Source organism: Amblyraja radiata, chromosome 38, assembly GCF_010909765.2.
Source record: "Amblyraja radiata isolate CabotCenter1 chromosome 38, sAmbRad1.1.pri, whole genome shotgun sequence".
Lineage (NCBI taxonomy): Eukaryota > Metazoa > Chordata > Chondrichthyes > Rajiformes > Rajidae > Amblyraja > Amblyraja radiata.
This window is the reverse complement of record NC_045993.1, coordinates 11392851-11419417: the sequence shown is the minus strand read 5'-3', so window position 1 is coordinate 11419417 and position 26567 is coordinate 11392851. Positions and strand designations below refer to the sequence as shown.

Genomic DNA, 26567 nt, shown 5'->3' with positions numbered 1-26567 from the left:
CGGACAAAACGGTGGGTGTAGACGGGGCATGTAAAGGACTGGTGGGGGGCAATAAGGGACATTGAGGGGGGAGGGGACATTGAGGGGGAGGAGGGGACATTGAGGGGGAGGAGGGGACATTGAGGGGGAGGGGACATTGAGGGGGAGGGGACTGAGGGGGAGGGGACTGAGGGGGAGGGGGCATTGAGGGGGAGGGGACATTGAGGGGGAGGAGGGGACATTGAGGGGGAGGAGGGGACATTGAGGGGGAGGGGACATTGAGGGTGAGGGGGCATTGAGGGGAGGGGACATTGAGGGGGAGGGGACATTGAGGGGAGGGGACATTGAGGGTGAGGGGGCATTGAGGGGAGGGGACATTGAGGGGGAGGGGGTTACATAGATGGGCAAAATATAGTGTGCAACTGATGTGCATAAGGGGACCTGTGATTGGATAACAGGTGATTCACTCGTGTGTGGCGTCAACAGCCCATGCAACACGTACGCATGTTGTTGTATCAGATGTAGGATCTGTCTGTAAGCGTGCCCTCTGGTGATTAGTATAGTAGCAGTCAAATACGGGACATGGGCAGTCCCGTATGGGACAAATCAATTTAGCCCAATATACGGGAGGTCCCAGCAAATACGGGACAGTTGGCAACCCTAACCTTGACTGAAAGCTGGGAGTGCTGGAAGAACTCATCAGGCTGGGCAGCATCTGAAGGGGGGAATGGATAGAGTAGAAGACACAAAGTGCTGGAGTAGCTCAGCGGGTCAGGCAGCATCTCAGGAGAACATGGATAGGCAATGTGGGCCGAGATCCTTCTTCAGACGGGTAGAATAGTTTTGTTTATTGTCACGTGTACCGAGGTACAGTGAAAAGCTTTTTTTTGCGTGCTTTCCAGTCAGCAGAAAGACTATACATGATTATACAGTTTGCAGATACAGGATAAAGGGAATAACGCTTAGTGCAAGATAAAGTCCAGTAACGTCTGATTAAAGATAGTTTGTGGGTCTGCAATGAGGTAGATAGTAGCTCACAACTGCTCTCTGGTTGTTGATAGGATAGTTCAGTTGCCTGATAACAGCTGGGAAGAAACTCCCTGAATCCGGAGGTGTGCTTTTTCACACTTCTGTACCTCTTGCCTGATGGGAGAGAGGAGAAGAGGAAGTGAACGAGGTGAGACTGGTCTGTGAATATGTCGGTTGGCCTTGCCGAGGCAGTATGAAGTGTAGATGGAGTCGATGGAAGGGAGGTTGGTTTGTGTGGGCTGCGTCCACAATATCTGAAACATCAGGTCCATTTTCTTCCACAGATGCGACCTGCAGGCTGAGCTCTTAAAGGACTTTGAAGATGCTGGAATCTTGAGCAAAACACAGTCTCTTGTGTACAACTTGATCGACTGCCAGTCATTCAAGTATCCATCATCAAGTTCAAGAGAGTTTATTGTCATGTGTCCCTGATAGGACAATGAAATTCTTGCATTGCTTCAGCACAACAGAACATAGTAGGCATGAATACAGAACAGATCAGTGTGTCCATATACCATTGTATAAATATATACACACATGAATAAATAAACTGATAAAGTGCAAATAAACAGATAATGGGCTATTAATGTTCAGAGTTTTGTCCGAGCCGAGTTTAATAGCCTGATGGCTGTGGGGAAGCGGCTATTCCTGAATCTGGTCGTTGCAGTCTTCAAGCTCCTGTACCTTCTACCTGAAGGTAGCGGGGAGATGAGTGTGTGGCCAGGATGGTGTGGGTCCTTGATGATGATGCCGGCCTTTTTGAGGCAGCGACTGCGATAGATCTCCCCGATGGAAGGGAGGTCAGAGCCGATGATGGACTGGGCAGTGTTTACTACTTTTTGTAGTCATCTCTTAGCTTTAACTACTCTATCATATCAGCTGCGATTTGTGTGCATCCCAGACTCAGATCCTACATTAGTCATTCCTTTAATTCCCAGTTCCATAGATCACCTTCACAGATGTTAGCTCAAGTCTCACTCTTGCTGTTGACTATTAATTGAATCAGAGATTTCATCTGTGAGGATAGATAACATCCTAGAGAGAAACAAGTGAGAACAGTCTTGAGCTACTATCTACCTCATTGGAGACCTTTGGACTACTGTTATTCGGACTCTACCTTGTAATAAACTTTATTCCCTTTATCCTTTAACTGTATACTTTGGATGACTCGATTGTAATCATGTATAGTCTTTCCGCTGACTGGATACCAAGCAACAAAAAAGCTTTTCACTGTACCTCAGTACACGTGATAATAAACTAAATGATCCAGTAGCCGGCTATTCCAAGTCTTCTCCTTGTTTCCTTACCAATATGTATTTCAACTGGAATATAAAAATCCAACTGTAGACGATGGAACAAGAAGTAAATTGCTGGAGGAACTCGGTGGGTCAAGCAGCATCCTTGGAAGCGACGTTTCGGGTTGTGATCCTGCTTGTCATCAGTGTTTTGAGGGAAGACAGCCAGAGGTGAAAGTGAGAGGGGTTGGGAGGTGGAACACGATGGGGTGGGGGGTGATGGGTGGATGGAGAGTCTTGGAGACAGAGGGTGGTGAGGGGTAGATGGAAACAGAGAAGGAAAAATACTTAGGCATATGAAAGCAGATGTAGGGTGGATGCTGGAAGATGTGAAATGTTAATTTCCCATTTCAACAGATGATGCCTGATCGGAATGTTTTCAGCATGTTCTGTTTCATTGGTCATACCTAACAGCAGGCCAGCACAGTGCGTGTTGGCGATCACCTGTACCAATGCCCCACAGTGCCAGATACCTGGGTTCGACCCACACCACAGGCGATGGAACTTGTTCTGCACCTGGATTCATTCCCCCACCCCAAAGACGTGTGGGTTAGCAGGTTTAGTTTAATTCAGAGATACAACGTAGAAACAGGCCCTTCGGCCCACCGAGTCCACGCCAACCAGCAATCACCTGTACACTAGTTCTATCCTACTCACTGGGAACAATTTACAGAAGGCAATTAACCTACATACCTGCGCATCTATGCAATGTGGGAGGAAACCGGAGCAACCCTAGTGATCACAGGGAGAACGTACAAACTCCCTACAGACAGCTCCCGTAGTCAGGATTGAACCCGGGTCTCTGGCGATGTAAGGCAGCAGCTCCAATATAAATAAATTTGAGGTTATCCACTTTGGTGGCAAAAACAAGGGGGCAGATTATTATCTCAATGAGGTTAGGTTAGGTAAGGGGGAGGTACAGCGAGACCTGGGTGTCCTGGGTGTCACTGGGTGTCACTGAAAGTTGGCGTGCAGGCACAGTAGGCAGTGAAGAAAGCTAATGGAATGTTGGCCTTCACAACAAGAGGATTTCAGTATAGGAGTAGAGAAGTTCTTCTGCAGTTGTACAGGGCTCTGGTAAGACCACATCTGGAGTATTGCGTACAGTTTTGGTCTCCTAATTTGAGGAAGGACATCCTTGTGATTGAGGCAGTGCAGCGTAGGTTCACGAGATTGATCCCTGGGATGGCGGGACTGTCATATGAGGAAAGATTGAAAAGACTAGGCTTGTATTCACTGCAGTTTAGAAGGATGAGGGGGATCTTATAGAAACATATAAAATTATAAAAGGACTGGCCAAGCTAGATGCAGGAACAATGTTCCCAATGTTGGGCGAGTCCAGAACCAGGGGCCACAGTCTTAGAATAAAGGGGAGGCCATTTAAGACTGAGGTGAGAAAAAACCTTTTCACCCAAAGAGTTGTGAATTTGTGGAATTCCCTGCCACAGAGGGCAGTGGAGGCCAAGTCACTGGATGGATTTAAGAGAGTTAGATAGAGCTCCAGGGGCTAGTGGAATCAGGGAATATGGGGAGAAGGCAGGCACGGGTTATTGATTTGGGCGATCAGCCATGATCGCAATGAATGGCGGTGCTGGCTCGAAGGGCCGGATGGCCTCCTCCTGCACCTATTTTCTATGTTTCCATGGCCCACTTGAAATGGCCCCATAGTGCGTAGATCCAGGGGAGTTAATGGGGATTGTAATGAGAATAAAACAAAAGGCATTAATATAGGATTAGTGTAAATGGGTGGTTGATGGTCAGGTCAGACTCAATGGGCTAGAACAATGAAAGCAGTCACAGGCCCTTCAGCCCACAATGTCCACGCCAACCATGATGCCAAGTTAAACTTATCTCTGCCTGTACAAAGGCCGAAGAAAGACACAAAGTGCTGGAGTAACTCAGCGGGTCGGGCAGCATCTCTGGAGAACATGGATAAGTGACGTTTCGCGTCGGGACCCATCTTCAGACCAAAAGGCCCGTTTCCCTGCTGCATCTCTACGACTCCTTTAGCAGCACTTAGGATAACAGGGTTATCGGTTGTCAATATCACCATCTGTGGTTCAGTGGTTGGTAGAGGGTTATGGGTTCAGGAAACAGCATGGCCACCAGCATAATCGAGGACCAGTCTCATATCGGACACTCCCTCCTCCCCTCTCTCCCATCAGGAAAGAGGTACAGAAGTGTGGAATCGCACACTTCCAGATTCAGGGACTTTTTTTCCCGGCTGTTACCAGGCGAACAATAACCCTGACAGAAGATAGACACAAAATGCTGGAGTAACTCAGCGGGACAGGCAGCATCTCTGGTTAGAAGGAATGGGTGTCGTTTTGGGTCGAGACCCTTCTTCAGACTGAAAGTCAGGGGAGACGGAGACAAGGAAGTGTAAGGTGCGAAAACGAGACATCAAAAGAGATGTAGTTCAAGGATAACGTAAAATAGATCATTGTTAGCGAGGAGAAGATGGCAACAAAGCAGAGATAAAATGTAATCAGAGAGACAGGCAGACTGGTGGAAGAACTGGGAAGGGGGAGGGATGGAGATAGAGGGAAAGCAAGGGTTGCTTGAAGTTAGAGACATCAATGTTCATACCGCTGGGGTGTAAGCTGCCCAAGCGAAATATGAGGTGCTGTTCCTCCAATTTGTGCTGGGTCTCACTCTGACAGTGGAGGAGGCCCAGGACAGAAAGGTCAGTGTGGCACTAGATATAATTCTTCCCAGTTTAAAAAAGAATCACATATCTCATCATGTGTTATTAGGAACACAGATTTTATTTCTTGAGCATTCATATAAACATCCACAAGTCTCACCAGTTAAAAAAATCAAACAATTCATACAAAATCACTCTCCTTCCCCCTCCCCCCCCACATGTTAAAAAAATATTTATACGCTTCAGTGATTTTTAATTCCAGGTTAGCACAGACAAAGAATTACACATGGTCACAGTATCAGACTTCACAACATGCCTTGCCCAGGTTTGCAGTGCAATTTAATCCCCTCAGGAACAATTATTGCTGGGCCATTGGCATTTATTTGGCAAAGCACCAGTCTTTTGAAGAGGCATGTTGGTCGGCATGGGCAAGTTGGGCCGAATGGCCTGCATCCACGCTGTACGACTCTGTGACTAGAGCTAGTCACAATGCCTTAGCTTTATTCTTCCTGAGATGGCGGGACTGACATATGATGAAAGAATTGAGCGACTAGAATTTAGAAGGATGAGAGGTTATCTTATAGAAACATATAACATTCTTAAGTGGATTGGACAGGCTAGATGCAGGAACAATTTTCCCAATTTTGGGTGGGAGAGTCCAGAACCAGGGGTCACAGTGTAAAAATAAAGGGTAGGCCATTTAGGACTGAGATGAGGAAAAACGTTTTCATCCAGGGAGTTGTGAATCTGTGGAATTCTCTGCCGCAGAAGGCAGTGGAGGCCAATTCACTGAATGTTTTCAAGAGAGTTAGATTTGGCTCTTAACGCTAATGGAATCAAGGGATATGGGGTGAAAGCAGGAACGGGGTGCTGAATTTGGATGATCAGCCATGATCACATTAAATGGTGGTGCTGGCTCGGAGGGCCGAATGGCCTACTTCTGCACCTATTTTCGAAGTTTCTATGTTTCTATGATTCACGAGGTGAAACCTCACCTGGAAGCTTTTGCCCGTCAGGAATGTTTCTAATCCAGCTCCAACCGTACGAACCAGGATTCTCCCCCCTCTCTTCCCCCCGCCCCACATACGCATTGTCCCAGATTAGTGTGTAGTTTAAGGCCACCGTTAATAATGTTTAGGCTAATGACCTACAGCAACAAGAATGTTTAAATTGAGAAAAATTAACCAGACAGACTTCAAGTCACACTGAAGCAAAGCAAATTGAGTTGTCCACACAATAAAGTTCGATACTCCGATGATCCAAGAACACACTCCTGTAAACTTTCTGAAATGGAAAAGCCCACAAACATTGTGTGCCCATTTCAGGGAGAACATAGATCAGCCAGAGCCTCACAGTTTAATGCTCAATGCTTAATAACATTATAAGATATTTTTTTAAACTTTAATTTCACATTTTACAAAAATAAATTAAAATAACATTTACATTTTGGCGTACATCTTCTTGTTAAAATATACAGAATTCATTACCCCACAGAGCTCGCAGCCCTTTGATCCTTGTGGTGGAACCACATACAGTATTTTTCGATTTTGGAGCTTTATAATTGGAGAAAATTGTACAAATGGCAGTGTACAAATTCTACAAATGGACCACTATCGTGGTGGTCGATAGTCAAGCAGTCTATCATAGGCCGTCCTCATCTTTGACTGATTTAAAAGTTTCCAACATATATCAATTCATTCAGTCGTATGGATACACGTTCTAAGAATGTCCACTTTCCTTAGCCCATGTCTCAATAGACACTCGAATGACACTGGTGCATGGCTCAATTCTCTCCTCATCCAATGTTGTCACATTTAAGCTACAGGGAGAGGTTGGACAGACTTGGATTGTTCTTCTCTGGAACGTCAGAGGCTGAGGGAAGACTTGATAAAAGTATATAAAATTATGAGAAGCGTAGATAGGGTAGACCAGGGGTGGGGATCCTGCGGCCTTAAGGCTGCATGCGGCCTTCTAGGCCATTACGTGCGGCCTTTTGAATGAATCCAAATTTTGTAGAACCTATCTTTTATTAATTTTATTTTAATCTTAAAATGAACGTATTTAAAACCAGATCAATGCCAAGCTATTTGCAGCCCGCACGATAATCGACACCAGCCCAGGTTTAGAAAAGTCAATGTGGTCGGCCAACAGGTCTACTACCTATCTTGCCCTCCGAGTGACTAATTCCTGAAAAAACTGGTCACAAGCCTCAGAAGACATTGTACACAAAGACACACTGGTCAACCTGAGGAGTACCTTCAGCAACAGGCTGGATCCACCAAGATGCAGTACAGAACGCCACAGGAGATCCTTTTCCCCTATGGCGATCAAATTGTACAACTCCTCCCCCTACTGTCATGGGGTAGACACTCCCCTTCCCCCTCCTCCCCCCCCCCCCCCAAACTTTTCACATCCCTGGTTCGATCCTGACCACGGGTGCTGTCTGCACGGAGTTTGCACGTTCTCTGTGATTGCGTGGGTTTTCTCTGGGTGCTCTGGTTTCCTCCCACACTGCAAAGTCACACAGGTTTGTTGGTTCAGTTCAGTTTAGTTGAATTGGCCAGTCAACTTGTAAATTGCCCCTAATGTGTATGGGCCGGTGCTAGCACGTACGGGGTGATAGCAGGTCGGCGGGGACTCGGTGGGCCGAAGGGCTTGTTTCCACGCTGTATCTCTAAAGCCTAAGCTCTCGTCCCATTTGCCGGGACTATCCGCCCCCAATTTGCTCGTGTTTGGCCCATTTCCCTCCAAATCCAATCCATGTACTTTCCAATCCATGTACTGTACCTGTCCACAGTCACACAATAACACATTCTTACATACCTGTTCAACAATAATACTTACAGTCTCAATTAGCTCCTAACTCTTAAATCGGACAGATATATGTTGAGGGCTAATTATTGATTTGATTGTCGTAGAGTCATGCAGTATGGAAACAGGCCCTTCGGCCCAACTTGCCCATGCCGACCATCATGTCCCATCTGCACTAGAACTGACCAACATGTCCCATCTGCGCTGTGTTTGGCCCATATCCCTCTAAACCTATCCTAGTCATGTGCCTGTCTGAGGTTCTATTGCTACGATGCTAAGATTGCTGTTACTGTGCATCAAACTACTAGCTAGCACCAGTTGGATGAGTTGACATTTGCCTCTAAAAATGTGGTAAAAAAAATCTTATCTGACACCCGTTACAACAAAATGTTAATGCCATCTTCCTGAACTTTATCAGCTTGATTTACTCTTTGACATTCATTCAGGTTACGGGCCACAAACACCGAGTAAACCCTGTTACGTACAGCTACACACACGCACACAGCCACACACAGAGACAGACGCACACACACACACAGCCAGACACAGGCAGTCACACAGAGACAGACGCACACACACACACAGCCAGACACAGAGACAGACAAACACACACAGCCGCACACACAGCCATACATAGAGACAGACGCACACACACACAGACGCACACACAGCCAGACACAGAGACAGACGCACACACACAGCCACAGACAGACAGCCAGACACAGAGACAGACAGACACACACACACACACACACACATGTAGACACTGAGACAGACGCGCGCGCACTCACACACACTTTAGTCACATCACAGACTGAAAGCTAAAACCTGCAGATCCCTTTTCATTTACACACCCGTCATTTAACCTATAGCTGAGAACGAGGTTGATTTCTGAATAAGGTCCGGCAGGTATATTTTTCCCTTTGTCTCCTCCATCTTTCATATTGCAAACCTGATTTATTCTCCCTATATTAATGCAACAGTCTTTAGGGCAACATTTGCATTCTGCATGGTTTTTACATTCAGAAATTACAGTGAAATCCTTTAAGTCAGGTACCCTTTGTCTTTAGCAGTGTCGACTGCCAGTTTTTCTGGATTACAGCCACAAAATGCTGGAGTAACTCAGCAGGACAGGCAGCGTCTCCGGAGTGAAGGAATGGGTGACGTTTCGGGTCGAGACCCTTCTTCAGCATAGACTGCCACAGCTTACGAGGGCAATCTAGCCATCGCCACCGTAGCGTGACCGAACGCATGTTTTGCCAGGAGTTTCTGTAGACAACCACACGCGGAGTTGTATCCCCCTACCTTATTGGACTAGGGTGTCACCTATCCTTAATGTGGCTTTAACCTGCTCGCTTGTTTGGTGGCCGAAACCTCGTTGAACATTTTCGACATTTTATATATATCTTTAAGAAGGTAGTTTGTGTTCTTTGTCCAAATAGCCGAGAGGGGAATTTTCCCTTGCTAAAGGATCGCCTGAGTTTCATCTTCATTCCCTGGGTTTCACGGAGGTCAGTCTATTTGGTGTTCTGACACATCGTCGGAGTGCAGCACTGTCTCCTGTTAGGGGAAATAGAGGCATGGTTAAACGTCATGTACACACCCACACACGCACACACACACAAAAAAACACCCACACCCACACACGGATACACACACACACACACACATACATGAACACACACACACACACACAAACACACATGGACACACACACCCATTCACACACACACACCCCCATGCGCACACCCACACACACACACCCACACATACACACACACATACACACCCACACACACCCACACACACACATACACACCCACCCACATGCACGCACACACACCCACACACACACACACCCACACACCCCCATGCGCACACACACACACACCCACATACACACCCACACATGCGCACACACACACACCCACCCACACATACACACCCACACACACACATGCGCACACACACACACCCACACACACACATGCGCACACACACACACACATGCGCACACACACACACACACTCCCATGCACACACCCACACCCACACATGCGCGCACACACACACATACACACACCCCCATGCGCACACACACACACACCCCCATACACACCCACACACACATACACACCCACACACCCACACATGCGCACACACACACACCCACCCACACACATACACACCCACACATGCGCACACACACACCCACACACACACATGCGCACACACACACACCCCCATGCACACACCCACACCCACACATGCGCACACACACGCACCCATGCGCGCGCACACACACACAAAAAAACACCCACCCACACATACACCCCCATGCACACACATACACCCCCATGCACACACACACAAATACACACACACACACACACCCATACACCCATACACACACGGACACACACACACGACCCCCCCCCCCTTCCCCAACTCTGTCCAGCACGATGGCGCAGTGGTAGAGTTGCTGCTTCGCAACGGCCGACACCCGGGTTCAATCCTGACCAGCGGTTTAGTCTAGTTTAGTATATTGTCACGTGTACCGAGGTACGGTGCGTGCTAACCAGTCAGCAGAAAGACAACACATGATTACAATCAAGTCATTCACAGTGTAAAGATACATGATAAGGGAATAACGATTAGTACGAGGTAAAGCCGGCAAAGTCCGATCAAAGATAGTCTGAGGGTCATCAGAGACTCGGCTTCCATCCGGACTACGGGTGCTGTCTGTTCAGAGTTTATACATTCTCCCCGTGACCTCGTGGGCTTTCTCCGGGTGTTCCGGTATCCTCCCGCATTCCAAAGACGTGCGGGTTTATAGGTTGAATGCTTCTGTAAATTATCCCTGGAGTGATGGATAGAACTAGTGTACAGGGGGGGGGGGGGGATCGTTGGTCGGCATAGACACAGTGGGAAGAAGGACCTCTTTCCATGTTGTATCTCTCAAGATGAGGGGACTAAAGTCATGCGATGGACGCAACGCAATGTCTTTTGATTTTCTCTGTGTCCTTCCACTATCAACTCAATCCAAGATGGCGCTCAAGCCAGGCGACTCTGTGTGCGCTAGTCACAAGAGTGGATCAGCAATCACACATTACAATCGCTCCACTCTGTTAAACCTTTACCCCAACAGCGGCATGTCTCACTTTAATTGTGAAGAAAGCGAATGGCATGTTGGCCTTCATAACAAGAGGAGTCGAGTATAGGAGCAAAGAGGTCCTTCTGCAGTTGTACAGGGCCCTAGTGAGACCACACCTGGAGTATTGTGTGCAGTTTTGGCCCCCTAATTTGAGGAAGGACATTCTCCAGAACCAGGGGCCACACAGTTTAAGAATAAGGAGTAAGCCATTTAGAATGGAGACGAGGAAACACTTTTTCCTCACAGAGAGCGGCGAGTCTGTGGAATTCTCTGCCTCAGAGGGCGGTGGAGGCCGGTTCTCTGGATTCATGCAAGGGAGAGCTAGATAGGGCTCTTAAAAATAGCGGAGTCAGGGAATGTGGGGAGAAGGCAGGAACGGGGTACCGATTGAGGATGATCAGCCATGATCACATTGAATGGCGGTGCTGGCTCAAAGGGCCGAACGGTCTATTGCTATTGATGAAGTGCAGAGTAGATTCACAAGGTTAATTCCCGGGATTGGGCGATTGAGAGGATATCTTATTGAAACATATAAGATTATTAAGGATTTGGACACGCTAGAGGCAGGAAACATGTTCCCAATGTTGGGGGGGGTCCAGAACTAGGGGCCACAGTTTAAGAATAAGGGGCAAGCCATTTAGAATGGAGACGAGGAAACACTTTTTCTCACAGAGAGTTGTGAGTGTGGAATTCTCTGCCTCAGAGGGCGGTGGAGGCCGGTTCTCTGGATACTTTCAAGAGAGAGCTAGATAGGGCTCTTAAAGATAGCGGAGTCAAGGGATGTGGGGAGAAGGCAGGAACGGGGTACTGATTGGGGATGATCTGCCATGATCACATTGAATGGCGGTGCTGGCTCGAAGGGCTGAATGGCCTACTCCTGCACCTTTTGTGCAAAAGTAGCCGCTCACGTTCCTATTAAAGACTTTGTTCATCTACCCTATCTATTCCCCTCATGATTTTAGACACCTCTAGAAGTACACCCCTCATCCCCCTGCGCTACAAGGAATAAAGAGCGGCACGGTGGTGCAGCGGTAGAGTTGCTGCCTCGCAGCGCTAGGGATTCGATCCTGACTATGGGTGCTGTCTGTGTGGAGTTTGCACGTTTTCCCCATGAATGTGTGGGTTTTCTCCGGGTGCTCCGGTTTACTCCCACACTCCAAAGACGTGCAGGTTTGTAGGTTAATTGGCTTCTGGAAATTGTAAATTGTCCCTGGTGTGCAGCATAGTGCTGGGTGTACGGGGATCGCTGGTCAGCGCGGACTTGGTGGGCCACAGGCCATGTTTTCACATTATATCTCTTAAGTCTAAAGTACAAGCCTGCCTCATGTCTCCCTGTAGCTCAGGCAACTGTTACCAGGCAACTGAACCATCCCACCACAACTAGAGAGCAGTCTTGAACAGGGGGCGGAAATCCCAGGGGGGGACAGCCCCCTCACCCCCCTTCCCCCCCCCCCCCCGTTTTGAGAGGGGGGGGGGACAATCCCCCCCCCCCCCATTTTTTGTAATCCGAATTTTAAAACTCAGTGAAATCCGCGAGACAGTGGGGGTGGGACTGATGATTGAGGGCGCCGATTGGACGAGAGACGTCGGTCAGCAGGCAGTGGGGGGGGGTGGAACATGATGATTCAGCGCGATGATTGAAGGAGGGAGGTGTCGGTCAGAGGCGGACGTAGGGGGGGTGGAACTGAATATAGAGCACAGTGATCGGAGGAGGGAGACATCTGTGGAGCAAAGATCATAGAGCGGAGCTTGAATCGGCCCGTTCGCGGGGCTTTTCACCGCCCGGCCCAGCCGGGATCTTCCACCGCCCCGCGGTCAAATTGATGCGTTGAGACGATCGAGGCTCCCGACGTTGAAGCCCCCGCCGGCCCATGAAAGCCCCGTGGAACGGGCCGATTCAAGCCCCACGATTCGGGGCGGGCAAACCTGCTGTTGCTGGAGTTCTGAGTCGGTCACCAACCAGTTCAGCAAGAGATGTTACCGTCCACAGCAAAGATAGTGGACAGGGCCCACGGTTGAAGCCTTGTGTGTGTGCACATGCACACACAAGAAATTGTGCCCCACCCCCCACCCCGCCATGTTTTGACAGCAATTACCGTGCCTGGTCCTGAGCTACTATCTACTTCATTGATGACCCTCGGACTATCCCTGATTGGACTTTGCTGGCTTTACCTTGCACTAAACGTTATTCCCTTATCATGTATCTATACACTGTAAATGGCTGGATTGTAACCATGTGTTGTCTTTCCGCTGGCTGGTTCACACGCAACAAAAGCTTTTCACTTCACCTCGGTACACGTGACAGTCGGCCAAACTGTACACATCCCCGTAGCGATGGGACAGAACTCACCCATCCTCCTTGCTGCTGCAGCCAGGGGACAAACATGTCCATGTAGTCCATGCTGTAACCCATCAGCTGCTGTACAGGGTGACTGCTGATGCCGGCCACTCTCCGGGTGAGCTCCATGGTCAGCACGATCTTCGTCAGCTCGGGGCTCGTGGCGGGGTCCATGATCTGCCCTTCCACGCTGGCCGTGAAGACCTCAATCAGCCGCCTGAAGCTGTGATAGGACATGTGGCGCTGCAGCAGAGGATCGTCCTTCATCTGTAACACAGCAAACTTCAATAGGCTTCCAATACATTCGGCAATAGACCATAGGTGCAGGAGTAGGCCATTCGGCCCCTCAACCCAGCACCGCCATTCAATAGACAATAGACAATAGGTGCAAGAGTAGGCCATTCGGCCCCTCAAGCCAACACCGCCATTCAATAGACAATAGGTGCAAGAGTAGGCCATTCGGCCCCTCGAGCCAGCACCGCCATTCAATAGACAATAGGTGCAAGAGTAGGCCATTCGGCCCCTCGAGCCAGCACCACCATTAAATAGACAATAGACAATAGGTGCAAGAGTTGGCCATTCGGCCCCTCAAGCCAGCACCGCCATTCAATAGACAATAGACAAAAAACAATGGGTGCAGGAGTAGGCCATTCGGCCCCTCGAGCCAGCACTGCCATTCAACATGATCATGGCTGATCATCCACAATCAGTACCCCGTTCTAGCCTTCTCCCCATATCCCTTCACTCTGCTATCTTTAAGAGCTCTGTCTAGCTCTCTCTTGAAATCATCCAGAGAACCAGCCTTCACTGCCCTGTGAGGCACAGAAAATGTTTTTCATCATCTCCGTTCTAAATGGCTTACCCCTTATTCTTAAACTGTGGCCCCTGGTTCTGGACTCCCCCAACATCAGCAACCTAATGTTTTATTATTATTAATGTTTAGTGTTTTCTAAGTCATTCATAACTGTCACTGTATGTCATGTTGTTACTTGTGGGCGGAGTACCAAGGCAAATTCCTTGTATGTGAATACTTGGCCAATAAACTTACTTACTTACTTAGCGTGTCCAAACCCTTAATAATCATGTTTCAATACGATCCTCTCTCATTACTTCTAAACTCCAGAGTGTACAAGCCCAGCTGCTCCATTCTCTCAGCATATGACAGTCCCGCCATCCCGGGAATTAACCTGGTGAACCTATGCTGCACTCCCTCAATAGCAAGAATGTCCTTCCTCAAATTTGGAGACCAAAACTGCACACAATACTCCAGGTGTGGTCTCACTAGGGCTCAGTACAACTGCAGAAGGACCTCTTTGCTCCTATACTCAACTCCTCTTGTTATGAAGAGCAACATGCCACTTGAAGAAAGCAAATGGCATGTTGGCCTTCATAACAAGAGGAGTTGAGTATAGGAGCACAGAGGTCCTTCTGCAGTTGTACTGGGATAACCAACACGCACATCAGATTCACAAAGGCCACCGAATTCCTTCTTTGCTACAGGCCAGGCCGACTTAACTAATTTCCTGCTGAGAACTACTCAGTTCCTGAACCATTCCAGTATTCATGTCCGAATTAGGCCATTCAGCCCGTCTACTCCATTATTCAATCATGGCTGATCTATCATTGAATCTGCCTCGTGGCCATGGATGAGGTGCCAAGGCATTTTACAACCTTCAAATCATTCTCCATAGTTGACCTTAATCCTCACGTCAGCCTCTCACCTTTTCGTTGATCTCGTCTCCTTGTTCCTGTAGCATCATTACGATCCTCCCGATCTCCTTCTCCTTGAGAGTCTGCGGGTCGATGATTCCTAAAGAAACCCAACGGAACAGCGGAAGAAAGAGATGAGCCCTTCTGTCATCTCCCTTAATCATAGCCAGTCCCCCGCGTTTACAACAGACAATAGACAATAGGTGCAGGAGTAGGCCATTCGGCCCTTCGAGCCAGCACCGGCATTCAATATGATCATGGCTGATCATCCCCAATCAGTACCCCGTTCCTGCCTTCTCTCCATATCACCTGACTCTGCTATCTTTAAGAGCCCCATCTAGCTCTCTCTTGAAAGCATCCAGAGAACCTGCCTCCATCGCCCTCTGAGGCAAATAATTCCACAGTCTATTTACGTGGAGGAAGGAACTGCAGATGCAGGTTTAAACCGGAGGTAGACACAAAAAAGCTGGAGTAACTGAGTGGGACAGGCAGCACCTCTGGAGAGAAGGAATGGGTGACGTTTCGGGTCTTGACCCATTCCTTCTCTCCAGAAATGCTGCCTGAATGAAGGGCGAGGGCTATAAACTCCCATGAGCGATGCTCAGAAGCATTAAACCACCCTCGCATCTATCATTCTCTCCCCTACCTTCCCCTTTTGTTCCTCCCTCCTTTCACTACAACTTATTATTATTATTATTATTAATTTATTTTTTAAACCTATTAACGTTTCCCAGTTCTCTCGAAAGACCCGCCAACCCAACTCCGCCGCACTCCCCGCAGACACATCCCAATATGTCGAGCATTTACAACGCCGGCTGGACTTTGCTTTTGGAATTAAAATCCATAATGCCCCAAAGTCAAACCATCATTACAGTCCTTTCCCCAGCAGTGACTCATAGAGTCACACAGCACGGAAACAGGCCCTTTGGCCCCACTGGTCCGTGCCAACCCAAGATGGCCCCAATTTAAGAAGGATCTCGACCCAAAATGGCGCCCATTCCTTGGTGCCTGTCCCGCTGAGTCGCTCCAGCAGTTTGGATCAATTCCCAATGACGGCCTCCACAGTCGTCTGTGACAATGAGATCAATGGATTCACCACCCTTCCGATATCCTCTTGGCTATCAGGGCCCCGTAACCATCTCAATCCCTGTTCCAGACACTAAAGGGCCTGTCTCACTTGGGCGTCATTTGCGAGTCACGCAGATGGCGCGCAAAGATTTTGTACATCCCAAAATCCTGGTGCGCTGTGTGTCACTGCCTACGTCAGTGATTCCCAACCTGGGGCCATGGCAAATGTCAGGGGGGCCACAGAAAAATGTTGGGATTTAGGGGGCCACAGGTTCAATGAAGGGGGCCACAGAGCTACCACCCTGTTGCCTCCTACATTTCAGTTCTAATAAATTTAAATCTATGTAGTTTAAATATTTTTGATGTTTGTGGAATAGAATAAAAGAGAACATATGTGCAATTAATAGACACTGATATTTTTATGGAAGGTATTATAATATTTAAGTACTTTTTTTCTGCTAATAATGTCAGGGGGAGCCACAGAAAAATTAAAAGATCCCAAGGGGGCCATGAGCTAAAAAAGGTTGGGAACCACTGGCCTACGTCACCACGCATGATGCACGCATCGTGCGTCGTGACGCGTAAATGACGCCCAATTGGGACAGGCCCTTCATTTTCTTTCTGGGTACATCCACCCTCTGACTACAAGCCATTCCCACCTTCTCTACACGCCCCGCCATCCCCGCTCACATCAAACGCCGACTCCCCCCACACGATCACACCTTCTCCCACCAGGTGCCACATCAATAATTACCTTGGCTCGGTGCTTGCGGGATGACTGGAGTTTGTTGATCACCCCCCGTGTGGGAGCAGTACTCTTGCGCCAACTGGTCCAACTTCTTTGCCACTTCCGAGTAGAATTCCAAAGGTTCTAAGTCTGAATTCAACAGATAGAAAGCAGGATGAAGGCTGGAGTTAAACACCGAGGGAAAGGTATGAGGGGGGTCAGAAGAGCGACTGCAGCACTGGAGGATATACAAAGTGTTGTCACTGACATGGGCGGGAATTCTCCAGTCTGAAGAAGGGTCTCGATCCGAAACGTCACCCATTCCTTCTATCCAGCGTTGCTGCCTGTCCCAATAGACAATAGGTGCAGGAGTAGGCCATTTGGCCTTTCGAGCCAGCACTGCCATTCAATGTGATCATGGCTGATCATCCCCAATCAGTACCCCGTTCCTGCCTTCTCCCCGTATCCCCTGACTCCGCTATTTTTAAGAGCTCTATCTAGCTCTCATTTGCTCTCCCGCTGAGTTACTCCAGCATTTTGTGCCTATGAGCTTCTATGGACAGTTTTTCACTGTAGACCTGTTTGGCATTATGATGGTTACCTAGCACTACTGCTAATAACAATGTATTATTAACTATTCTATGTGTAGGAAGGAACTGCAGATGCTGGTTTAAACCGAAGGTAGACACAAAAAGCTGGAGTGACTCACTGGGACAGGCAGCATCTTTGGAGAGAAGGAATGGGTGACGTTTCGGGTCGAGACCCATCTTCAGACTGATTAGCTATTATATACTAACTTGTGCATTATTGCATTAATGGGCTTGTTTAGATAGCAAGTGAGAAATTGCTGCCTTACAGCGCTTGCGGTGCTGGAGACCCGGGTTCGATCCTGACTACGGGTGTTGTCGGTACGGAGTTTGTACGTTCTCCCTGTGACCGCGTGGGTTTTAGACAAAAGACAATAGACAATAGGTGCAGGAGTAGGCCATTCGCTATCTTTAGTAGGCTATCTTTAAGAGCCCTATCCAGCTCTCTCTTGAAAGCATCCAGAGAACTGGCCTCCACCTGAGGCAGAGAACTCCACAGACTCACAATTCTCTGTGAGAAAATGTGTTTCCTCGTCTCCGTTCTAAATGGCTTACCCCTTATTCTTAAACTGTGGCCCCTGGTTCTGGACTCCCCCAACATCAGGAACATGTTTCCTGCCTCTAGCGTGTCCAAACCCTTAATAATCATAGAGGACCATCGTAAATTGGAGGAGCAGCATCTCATATTTCGCTTGGGCAGTTTGCACCCCAGCGATATGAACATTGGTGTTCGGTGCCGTTTCGGACAAGCTGCTGGAGCACCTCAAGGCTCTCGCAATTTCGCGATCTCCCGCAGCTGCGGGAACCCCGGACTTTAAATTTTCCCACGCTGGCTGTGGAACTCCTGACCCGACTGTGGATCACAGGTACTGTACCTTGAGACTTCGGGATGACCCCCAGAGCCGGCGGGCTGGATCTTCCCAAACAAACGATGCCTGTAGCAATGTTACAAAATTTTGAGATTTTAAAAATCAAGTCTGTAATTTATCCCATCAGATAAAGCATAAAAATAAGTTTAATTTGACACCTAATTCACTTTCATATCTCAAGTATTTAAAAAGTTATGGCCATTTTCATACTCGGAAATGAGCATCTTGTTCCCTATTGATTTTCTATGGACATAACAAAAAAGTTGTGATCGTGAACAGTCAAAAGCCCATAACTTTCTTAAAAATTAAGAGAACTGAATGAAATTTTCAGTTATCATAGATTGAAGCATTCTGAAACAAATATAAAATAATCTTACTTGGATGACCTGAAATTAAAGCATATAATTAGTTACCTAATTGTAGCTAATTTCAGACTTCAATTACTAGATCTAAACATCTATCCATTTCTTAATAAATGATTAACATTTTTAAATAGCCTAAATGTCCAAATAATATTCACAAATGATTCACAATAAAACATGATTTTTAAATCTCATTTACATTAATTTATAGGCCAAATGGAAGGAATTCAGTGTTCAATTGCTGTAAATAAATGCCCATTTAAATCAGCTTTCTAGTGGGTCCCTGTGGAACGCGCTGGTTTAGAACGTTCACATTGCGGTAGATTTGTGCCCCAAATGCCCAGAAAAATACTGCGCGATATAATGGGCCCAAAATGAGCTACTCGCAATATTAAACTTTGTATAAAGGGATCTTTAGAAGCCCTTTTTAATGTAAAAATATACAACCTACCTTCAGCTGTCTGCTTTATGAGACCCTGCGGTTGCTGGCGGTCGCGGGTTTAGAGATTGATTTTTAAACTACTATAACTATTATTCAAGGCCTTTAAACCTAATAATAGCTTTTGCGACGGGGTCTTCCAGCGATTTTTCGTTAATAATTAACTAGGCTGAACATCTTCGATTTGAACAGCCTAGAGAAAATCGCGTTTTAAACCCGCCCCCTCTAAACGGCACCAAAATCGCGCACACCCGCAGCGGCAGATTTTCAAAGACGCTTCAGGTAGGCTTTGCAACATACCTACCGTCTGTGAGGGAATCCTCGTTCCAGCGCAGGTCCGCAGAAACAGCAGGTACAGCAAGTACAGCACCTGGAAACAAAGGGGAAGCCTCCATTGTGTCAAGAAACGTGGCCGACGGGCAGGACTTCAGGTCAGAATGAAGCGCAGGGGACTTCGGCCCCCTCTCCCTACTATCCTACTGGCTAATGTACAGTCCCTTGAAAACAAAGTGGAAGACTTAAGGGCAAGACTGCTTTATCAAAGGGAGCTGAGGGAATGCTCTGTGTTCTGTTTCACAGAGACATGGCTCACCCCCAGCTCCCCAGACTCAGTGGTCCAGCCTGAAGGGTTCTCCATCCACCGCATGGACCGTACCCTGGCATCTGGGAAAGGGAGAGGAGGGGGCGTCTGCCTCATGGTCAACTCTGCGTGGTGTTCAGACGTGGCAGTCCTGTCCAACTCCTGCTCTCCACACCTCGAACATCTGACGGTGAAGTGCCGTCCCTTCTACCTCCCAAGAGAATCCACCTCTGTTATCCTGACCGCGATCTACATCCCACCCCAGGCAGACGTCCGTCTGGCACTGGAGGAGCTGCACGCCGTGGTCAACAGACACCAGACGTCTTACCCCGAGGCATTTACCACCATTGCTGGGGACTTCAATAAGGCGAACCTCAAGAAATCACTCCCCAACTTCCACCAACATGTCTCCTGCTGCACCAGAGGACCCAACACCCTCGACCACTGCTACACCACCATCAAGAATGCCTATCGTTCTATCCCTCGCCCTCACTTCGGCAAGTCCGACCATACCGCGGTGCTGCTTCTTCCTGCCTACAGGCAGCAATTAAAGAGCGCACCCCCAGAAGTGAGGACAGCACAGAGCTGGTCGGGGGGGGCAGAAGAACAACTCCAGGACTGTTTGGAGTCTGTAGACTGGGCAATGTTCAAGGACTCGGCAACGGACTTGAACGAATATGCCACAGTCGTTACAGACTTCATAAAGAAATGTGTGGAGGACTGCATCCCTACAAAAACCTTCCGAGTGTTTCCCAATCAGAAACCTTGGATGAACTTTGAGATCCGCACTCTTCTAAAGTCCAGACACAGGGCATTCACCTCCAATGATACAGTGGCCTACATGAAGACCAGATACGACCTTGGTAAGGCCATCAAAAAGGCCAAAAGGGACCTGCTCCAAGCTGGAGGATGAGACAGATGTTCGGCAGCTGTGGCAGGGCCTGAATGCAATCACCTCCTACAAGGCGAAACCAGGAGGCAGCTCGAATGTTGGTGTAACATCACTCCCTGACGAGCTCAATGCGTTTTACGCACGCTTTGACAGGGAGAATACTGATGTGCCTTCCCGATTCCCCATTCGCTGTGATGGCATTTCAGTCTCAGTCACAGAGGCCGATGTCAGGAAATCCTTCAGAGGGGTGAACCCACGAAAAGCACCTGGTCCTGATGGTATACCCGGTCGTGTTCTAAAAACCTGTGCGGACCAACTGGCGGGAGTTTTTACGGACATTTTCAACCTCTCACTTCTGAGGTCGGAGGTCCCGACCTGCTTTAAAAGGGCATCAATTATACCGGTGCCCAAGAAGAGTAAGGTGACGTGCCTCAATGACTATCGACCAGTGGCACGAACGCCGGTGGTGATGAAGTGCTTTGAGAGGTTGATTATGGAGCAAATCAACTCCTACCTCGACAAAAACCTGGACCCACTGCAGTTCGCGTACCGCCACAACAGATCAACGGTGGATGCGATCTCGCTGGCCCTCCACTCCGCACTGGACCACTTGGACAACAAAAACTCATATGTCAGGCTGTTATTCATTGATTACAGCTCGGCATTTAACACAATCATCCCCTCCAAACTGGTTACCAAACTCGCAGAACTGGGTCTCTGCGCATCCCTCTGCAACTGGATCCTCGACTTCCTCGTCCACAGACCACAGTCTGTTTGTATTGGTGGAAATGTGTCAGCCTCGATAACAATCAGCACGGGAGCACTTCAAGGCTGCGTGCTCAGCCCCCTGCTGTACTCACTCTATACCCATGACTGCGTAGCGAACCACAGTGCGAACTCCATCATCAAGTTCGCTGATGACACCACCATCGTGGGGCGTATCACTGATGGGGATGAGTCAGAATATAGAAGAGAGATCGAGCAACTGTCCATATGGTGCCAGCGCAATAACCTGGCCCTCAACACCAGCAAAACCAAGGAACTGATTGTGGACTTTGGAAGGAGTAGGAGGGGGACCCACAGCCCCATTTATATCAACGGGTCGATGGTTGAAAGGGTCAAGAGCTTCAAATTCCTGGGCGTGCACATCTCTGAAGATCTTTCCTGGTCCGAGAACACTAATGCAATCATCAAAAAAGCACATCAGCGCCTCTACTTCCTGAGAAGATTACGGAGAGTCGGATTGTCAAGGAAGACTCTCTCTAACTTCTACAGGTGCACAGTCGAGAGCATGCTGACCGGTTGCATCGTGGCTTGGTTCGGCAATTTGAGCGCCCTGGAGAGGAAGAGACTACAAAAAGTAGTAAACACTGCCCAGTCCATCATCGGCTCTGACCTTCCTTCCATCGAGGGGATTTATCGCAGTCGCTGCCTCAAAAAGGCTGGCAGTATCATCAAAGACCCACACCATCCTGGCCACACACTCATCTCCCTGCTACCTTCAGGTAGAAGGTACAGGAGCCTGAAGACTGCAACAACCAGGTTCAGGAATAGCTACTTCCCCTCAGCCATCAGGCTATTAAATCTGGCTCGGACAAAACTCTGATTATTAACAACCACTTTCTGTTATTTGCACTTTATTTGCAGTTTATTTATTCATGTGTGTATATATTTATATCATGGTATATGGACACATTTATCTGTACTGTAGTAAATGCCTTACTATTTTTCTGTGTGCTTAAGCAAAGCAAGAATTCCATTGTCCTATACAGGGACACATGACAATAAACTCACTTGAACTTGAACTTGACTTCTCTAATTTCAGGTAGTCCCTACTTTCTCTTCCCCTTCTCAACTCTCCCTCAGCCCTCTGACTCCTCCTCTTCCTTTCTTCTTCCCACCCCCCCCCTCCTCACATTAGTCTGACGAAAGGTTTCGACCCAAAACGTTGCCTATTTCCTTCGCTCCATAGATGCTGCCTCACTCGCTGAGTTTCTCCAGCATTTTTGTCTATCTTAATAATCTTATTTGTTTCAATAAGATATCCTCTCATCCTTCTAAACTCCAGAGTATACAAGCCCAGCCGCTCCATTCTCTCAGCATATGACAGTCCCGCCATCCCGGGAATTAACCTTGTAAACCTACGCTGCACTCCCTCAATAACAAGAATGTCCTCCCTCAAATTAGGGGACCAATACTGCACACAATACTCCAGGTGTTGTCTCACTAGGCTAATTGGCTTGGTGTAAGTGTAAATTGGCCCTAGTGCCTGTTAGGTAGCGTTAATGTGCGGGGATCGCTGTTCGACGTGGACTCAGTGGACCACGCTGTATCTCTAAACTAAACTACATTGGGATGGATCAGCCATGATTGTATGGCAGAGGTGACTTGATGGGGCTGAAAGGCCTAATTCTGCTCCTATCTGACCTTATATCACACATAGATAGGTGGACAAAAATGCTGGAGAAACTCAGCGGGTGAGGCAGAATCAATGGAGCGAAGGAATAGGTGACGTTTCGGGTCGAGACTCTTCTTCAGATTGATGTGAGGGTGTGGGGTGGGGTGGGGGGGGGTGTGGGAAGAAGAAAGGAAGAGGCGGAGACAGTGGGCTGTGGGAGAGCTGGGAAGAGGAGGGGAAGGAGAGAGAAAGCAAGGATTACCTGAAATTGGAGAAGTCAATGTTCATACCGCTGGGGTGTAAACTGCCCAAGCAAAATATGATGTGCTGCTCCTCAATTTGCGGTGGGACTCACTCTGGCCCATAGATAGAATATTTTCACACTCTAAGCACATTAGATAGAGCAAAGGGGAAGATGCAGAGTTCTAGGCACTGTAACACTCTCTAGGGACACAAACTCCCCACCTTTCCCCATTCTGGCCGATATGCCTCCAGGCCACCATTTTGGATGACCCGTCACTGACAGCAAATAAAATGGAAGGAACCCGTGACTGACCTGGAGTGGGGAGATTTAGGGCCAGTGTTGTGGGCCTTGGGGACTTAGGTGGAGACGTCTGGCTTTTCTTGTCGCTCTTCTTCGTCCCCTTCCGAAAAAAATTCAAAAACTTCTGTTGTCCACTCTTCTTCTGTTTGCTGATGTCCTCCGTGTCACTGGGGAGAGGATCCGACCGCTCCACGAGGTAGTCGATCGAGGGCCTGATGCTTTTCTGCCTCTTTAAGGAATTGGCCTTGGAGTTCGATCTGCTGCTCTTTTCCACAGTCCGATCGCCATCAAGGAACTCCTGAGAAACCTTGGTCTTTTCGCTCCCCTTCTTCGATTTCTGCCGTTTAATCAGTTTCTTGATGGCCGTCTTGAAGCCGTGCTTCTTCTCCTCCGCCTGGCAGATCTCCTCGTCTGACGTGCCCCAACCAGCGTCCTCATGTTCTTGCAAATGCTTCACGCTCCTCCCTTTCTCCTCGTCTTCTCGCTCCAAGCTCCCTTTGTGGGACGACTTCTTCTGCCTGATCGGGTAAATAATGTTGCCATCCTGGCTGTCGGGAGTCCTTTAGATCCAAAAGGAAAAACTTTGGTGAAACAAAAGAGTATAGAAGTTGGGCGGCCAAGAGTATAGAAGTTGGGAGGTCATGGGTTTAGAAGTTGGAAGGTCATGGGTTTAGAAGTTGGGAGGTCATGGGTTTAGAAGTTGGGAGGTCATGGGTTTAGAAGTTGGGAGGTCATGGGTTTAGAAGTTGGGAGGTCAAGGGTTTAGAAGTTGGGAGGTCACGAGTGTAGAAGTTGGGAGGTCACGAGTATAGAAGTTGGGAGGTCATGGGTATAGAGGTTGGGAGGTCATAGATAATAGACAATAGGTGCAGGAGTAGGCCATTCGGCCCATCGAGCCAGCACTGCCATTCGCTGTGATCATGGCTGCTCATCCATAATCAGTACCCCGTTCTTGCCTTCTCCCCATATCCCTTGACTCCGGTACCTTGAAGAGCTCTATCTAACTCATGAGAGTCGAAGTTGGGGGGGTGGGGGGTCATGAATATAAAGTCGGGAGGTCATGTCGCAGTTATACAAGATGATGGTGAGGCCGTATTTAGTATTGTGTTCAGTTCTGGGCACCATGGTATAGGAAAGATGGTGTTAAATTGGAAAGGGTGCAGAGAGGATTTACAAGGATGTTGCCAGGACTCGAGGGCCAGAGCTATAGGGAGAGGTCGAGCAGGCCGGGACTCTATTCCCCAGTGCAAGAGGATGGGAGGTGATCTTATAGAGTATAAAATCATGAGAGGAATACGTCGGGTGTATGCACAGTCTCTTGCCCATGGTTTAAGGTGAAAGGGGGAAGATTTTATAGGAATTTGAGGCATCATTTGTTCACACAAAAGGTGGTGGGTGTATGGAACAAGCTGCCAGAGGAGGTAGTTGAAGCAGGGACTTTTGCAATGTTTAAGATGCAATTAGACAGGTACATGGAGAGGACAGGTTTAGAGGGATATAGGCCAAACGCAGGCAAGTGGGACCAGTGTAGATGAGACATGTAGGCCGGTGTGGGCAAGTTGGGCCGAAGGGCCTGTTTCCACACTGTATCACCCTGTTAGGTGGCTACAGATGCTGGTTTACAAAATAAGGCAAAGTGTTGGAGTATCTCAGGGTTTAAAAAAGAACTGCAGATGCTGGAAAAATCGAAGGTAGACAAAAATGCTGGAGAAACTCAGCGGGTGAGGCAGCATCTGTGGACCGAAGGAATGGGTGACCTTTCGGGTCAAGACCCTCCTTCAGACTAAGGGGATCAGGCAGCATCTCTGGAGAACATGGATGTGTGACATTTTGTGTCATAACCCTTCTTCAGATTGTGGGGGGGAGGGGGAGGGGGCGAGAGGGGACGGAGATATTGGCAGAAGGGCCTGTTTCCACCCTGTATCTCCAAAACAAATAAACCTAAAATCTAAAACCACGAAGAGAGAGCAAGAAGCTTACTTGGCTTTGAACTTCCTTGAGTCGTGGTAGCAACGGCCAATGTGGCCGACAGAGGCGCCCTCATTCTGCACCCTCCTCAGGAAGGCCTCCATGACCAACTGGGTCTCGCTCTTCAGCATCTTGCGGCTGCGCCTCTCCTCTGGGCTCCGCTTACTCTCTGCCATCCTGTTGAGAATATCCTGGTGAAGTAATAATTGAAGCGTAAAATATTTTACTAAGTAAAAGATTAGCTTGACTTTTTTGGGTTCTGAATAAACGGAGGTTTTATAATTCTGTACCACATTAGAGGAACCACGAGGATCAGGAAGCTGTGAGGCCTGCATAGTAGCTTTTCTGATAGTGCTTCCTGTTATGTCCAGGGTAAAGGCACTTAACAATAGTGGGAGAGGATGTGTTTCCTGGGGACTTGGAAACTGAGTGAACAGAAATCTTCTGTGGTGTAACTGATATTGATGCCAGGTACGTGCCGTCAGGGTAGGCCTGACTAAAATTATAAAATGGTAACTATTAAATATAAATAGTAAAGGCACGGGAGAATTATGCTTCACTAAGAGATCGATCTCTTAGGTAGGCATAATTCTCCCGTGCCTTTCATCGGCAGTACATTTAACACGCGGAAGAATGTGCGACTCGCGTGCCGTCGACGATGCTTCAAGCCATCAGTGGCGACGGTCCATAAAGGCAGCTGAAATTCTGTCTTTACACCACGGACTGCATGCATGTGCTGCACAGCAGCCTACTCTGCGCGTGGGCAGCGCAAGTTTCTTTTAAAAGCCGACTGGCAGCTCACCGGGGAGAGAACAATCTGCGCATGCGCGGTTTTCAAGATTTTTTAATCCCCACTTTAAAAATACCTACTGACTTGGCCACTTGTGCCAATGAATTTCACAGATTCACCACCCTCTGGCTAAAGAAATTCCTCGTCAACTTCATTCTAAAAGCTACGTCCTTTTATTCTGAGACTGTGCCCTCTTGTCCTAGACTCTCCCACCACGGGATGCATCCTCTCCACGTCCACTCCACCTAGGCCTGTTTCCATGCTGTGGTTTTCAATCAGTTGGTTGGTCTATTTCAGACGACACAAGAGGCTGCAGATACTGGAAACCCGAGCACAAAACAAACGGCAGTTGGAACTCAGCGGGCCAGTCGGCATCCGTG

The 26567-nt window shown here is 48.2% G+C and overlaps 1 protein-coding gene across 1 annotated transcript; it reads right to left on the bottom strand.

Annotated features, from left to right (window-relative positions):
* Positions 1–8430: 8430 nt before the first annotated feature.
* On the bottom strand, positions 8431–25653 carry bcl2l12 (BCL2 like 12). The gene is made up of 6 exons (XM_033013101.1): positions 25410–25653; positions 23442–23989; positions 16786–16908; positions 14975–15063; positions 13266–13520; positions 8431–9321 (listed from the first exon to the last, which is right to left on the bottom strand). The coding sequence occupies exons 1-6, from the start codon at positions 25571–25573 to the stop codon at positions 9274–9276; spliced, it is 1227 nt and encodes a 408-aa protein (XP_032868992.1). The 5' UTR covers positions 25574–25653; the 3' UTR covers positions 8431–9273.
* Positions 25654–26567: the final 914 nt, after the last annotated feature.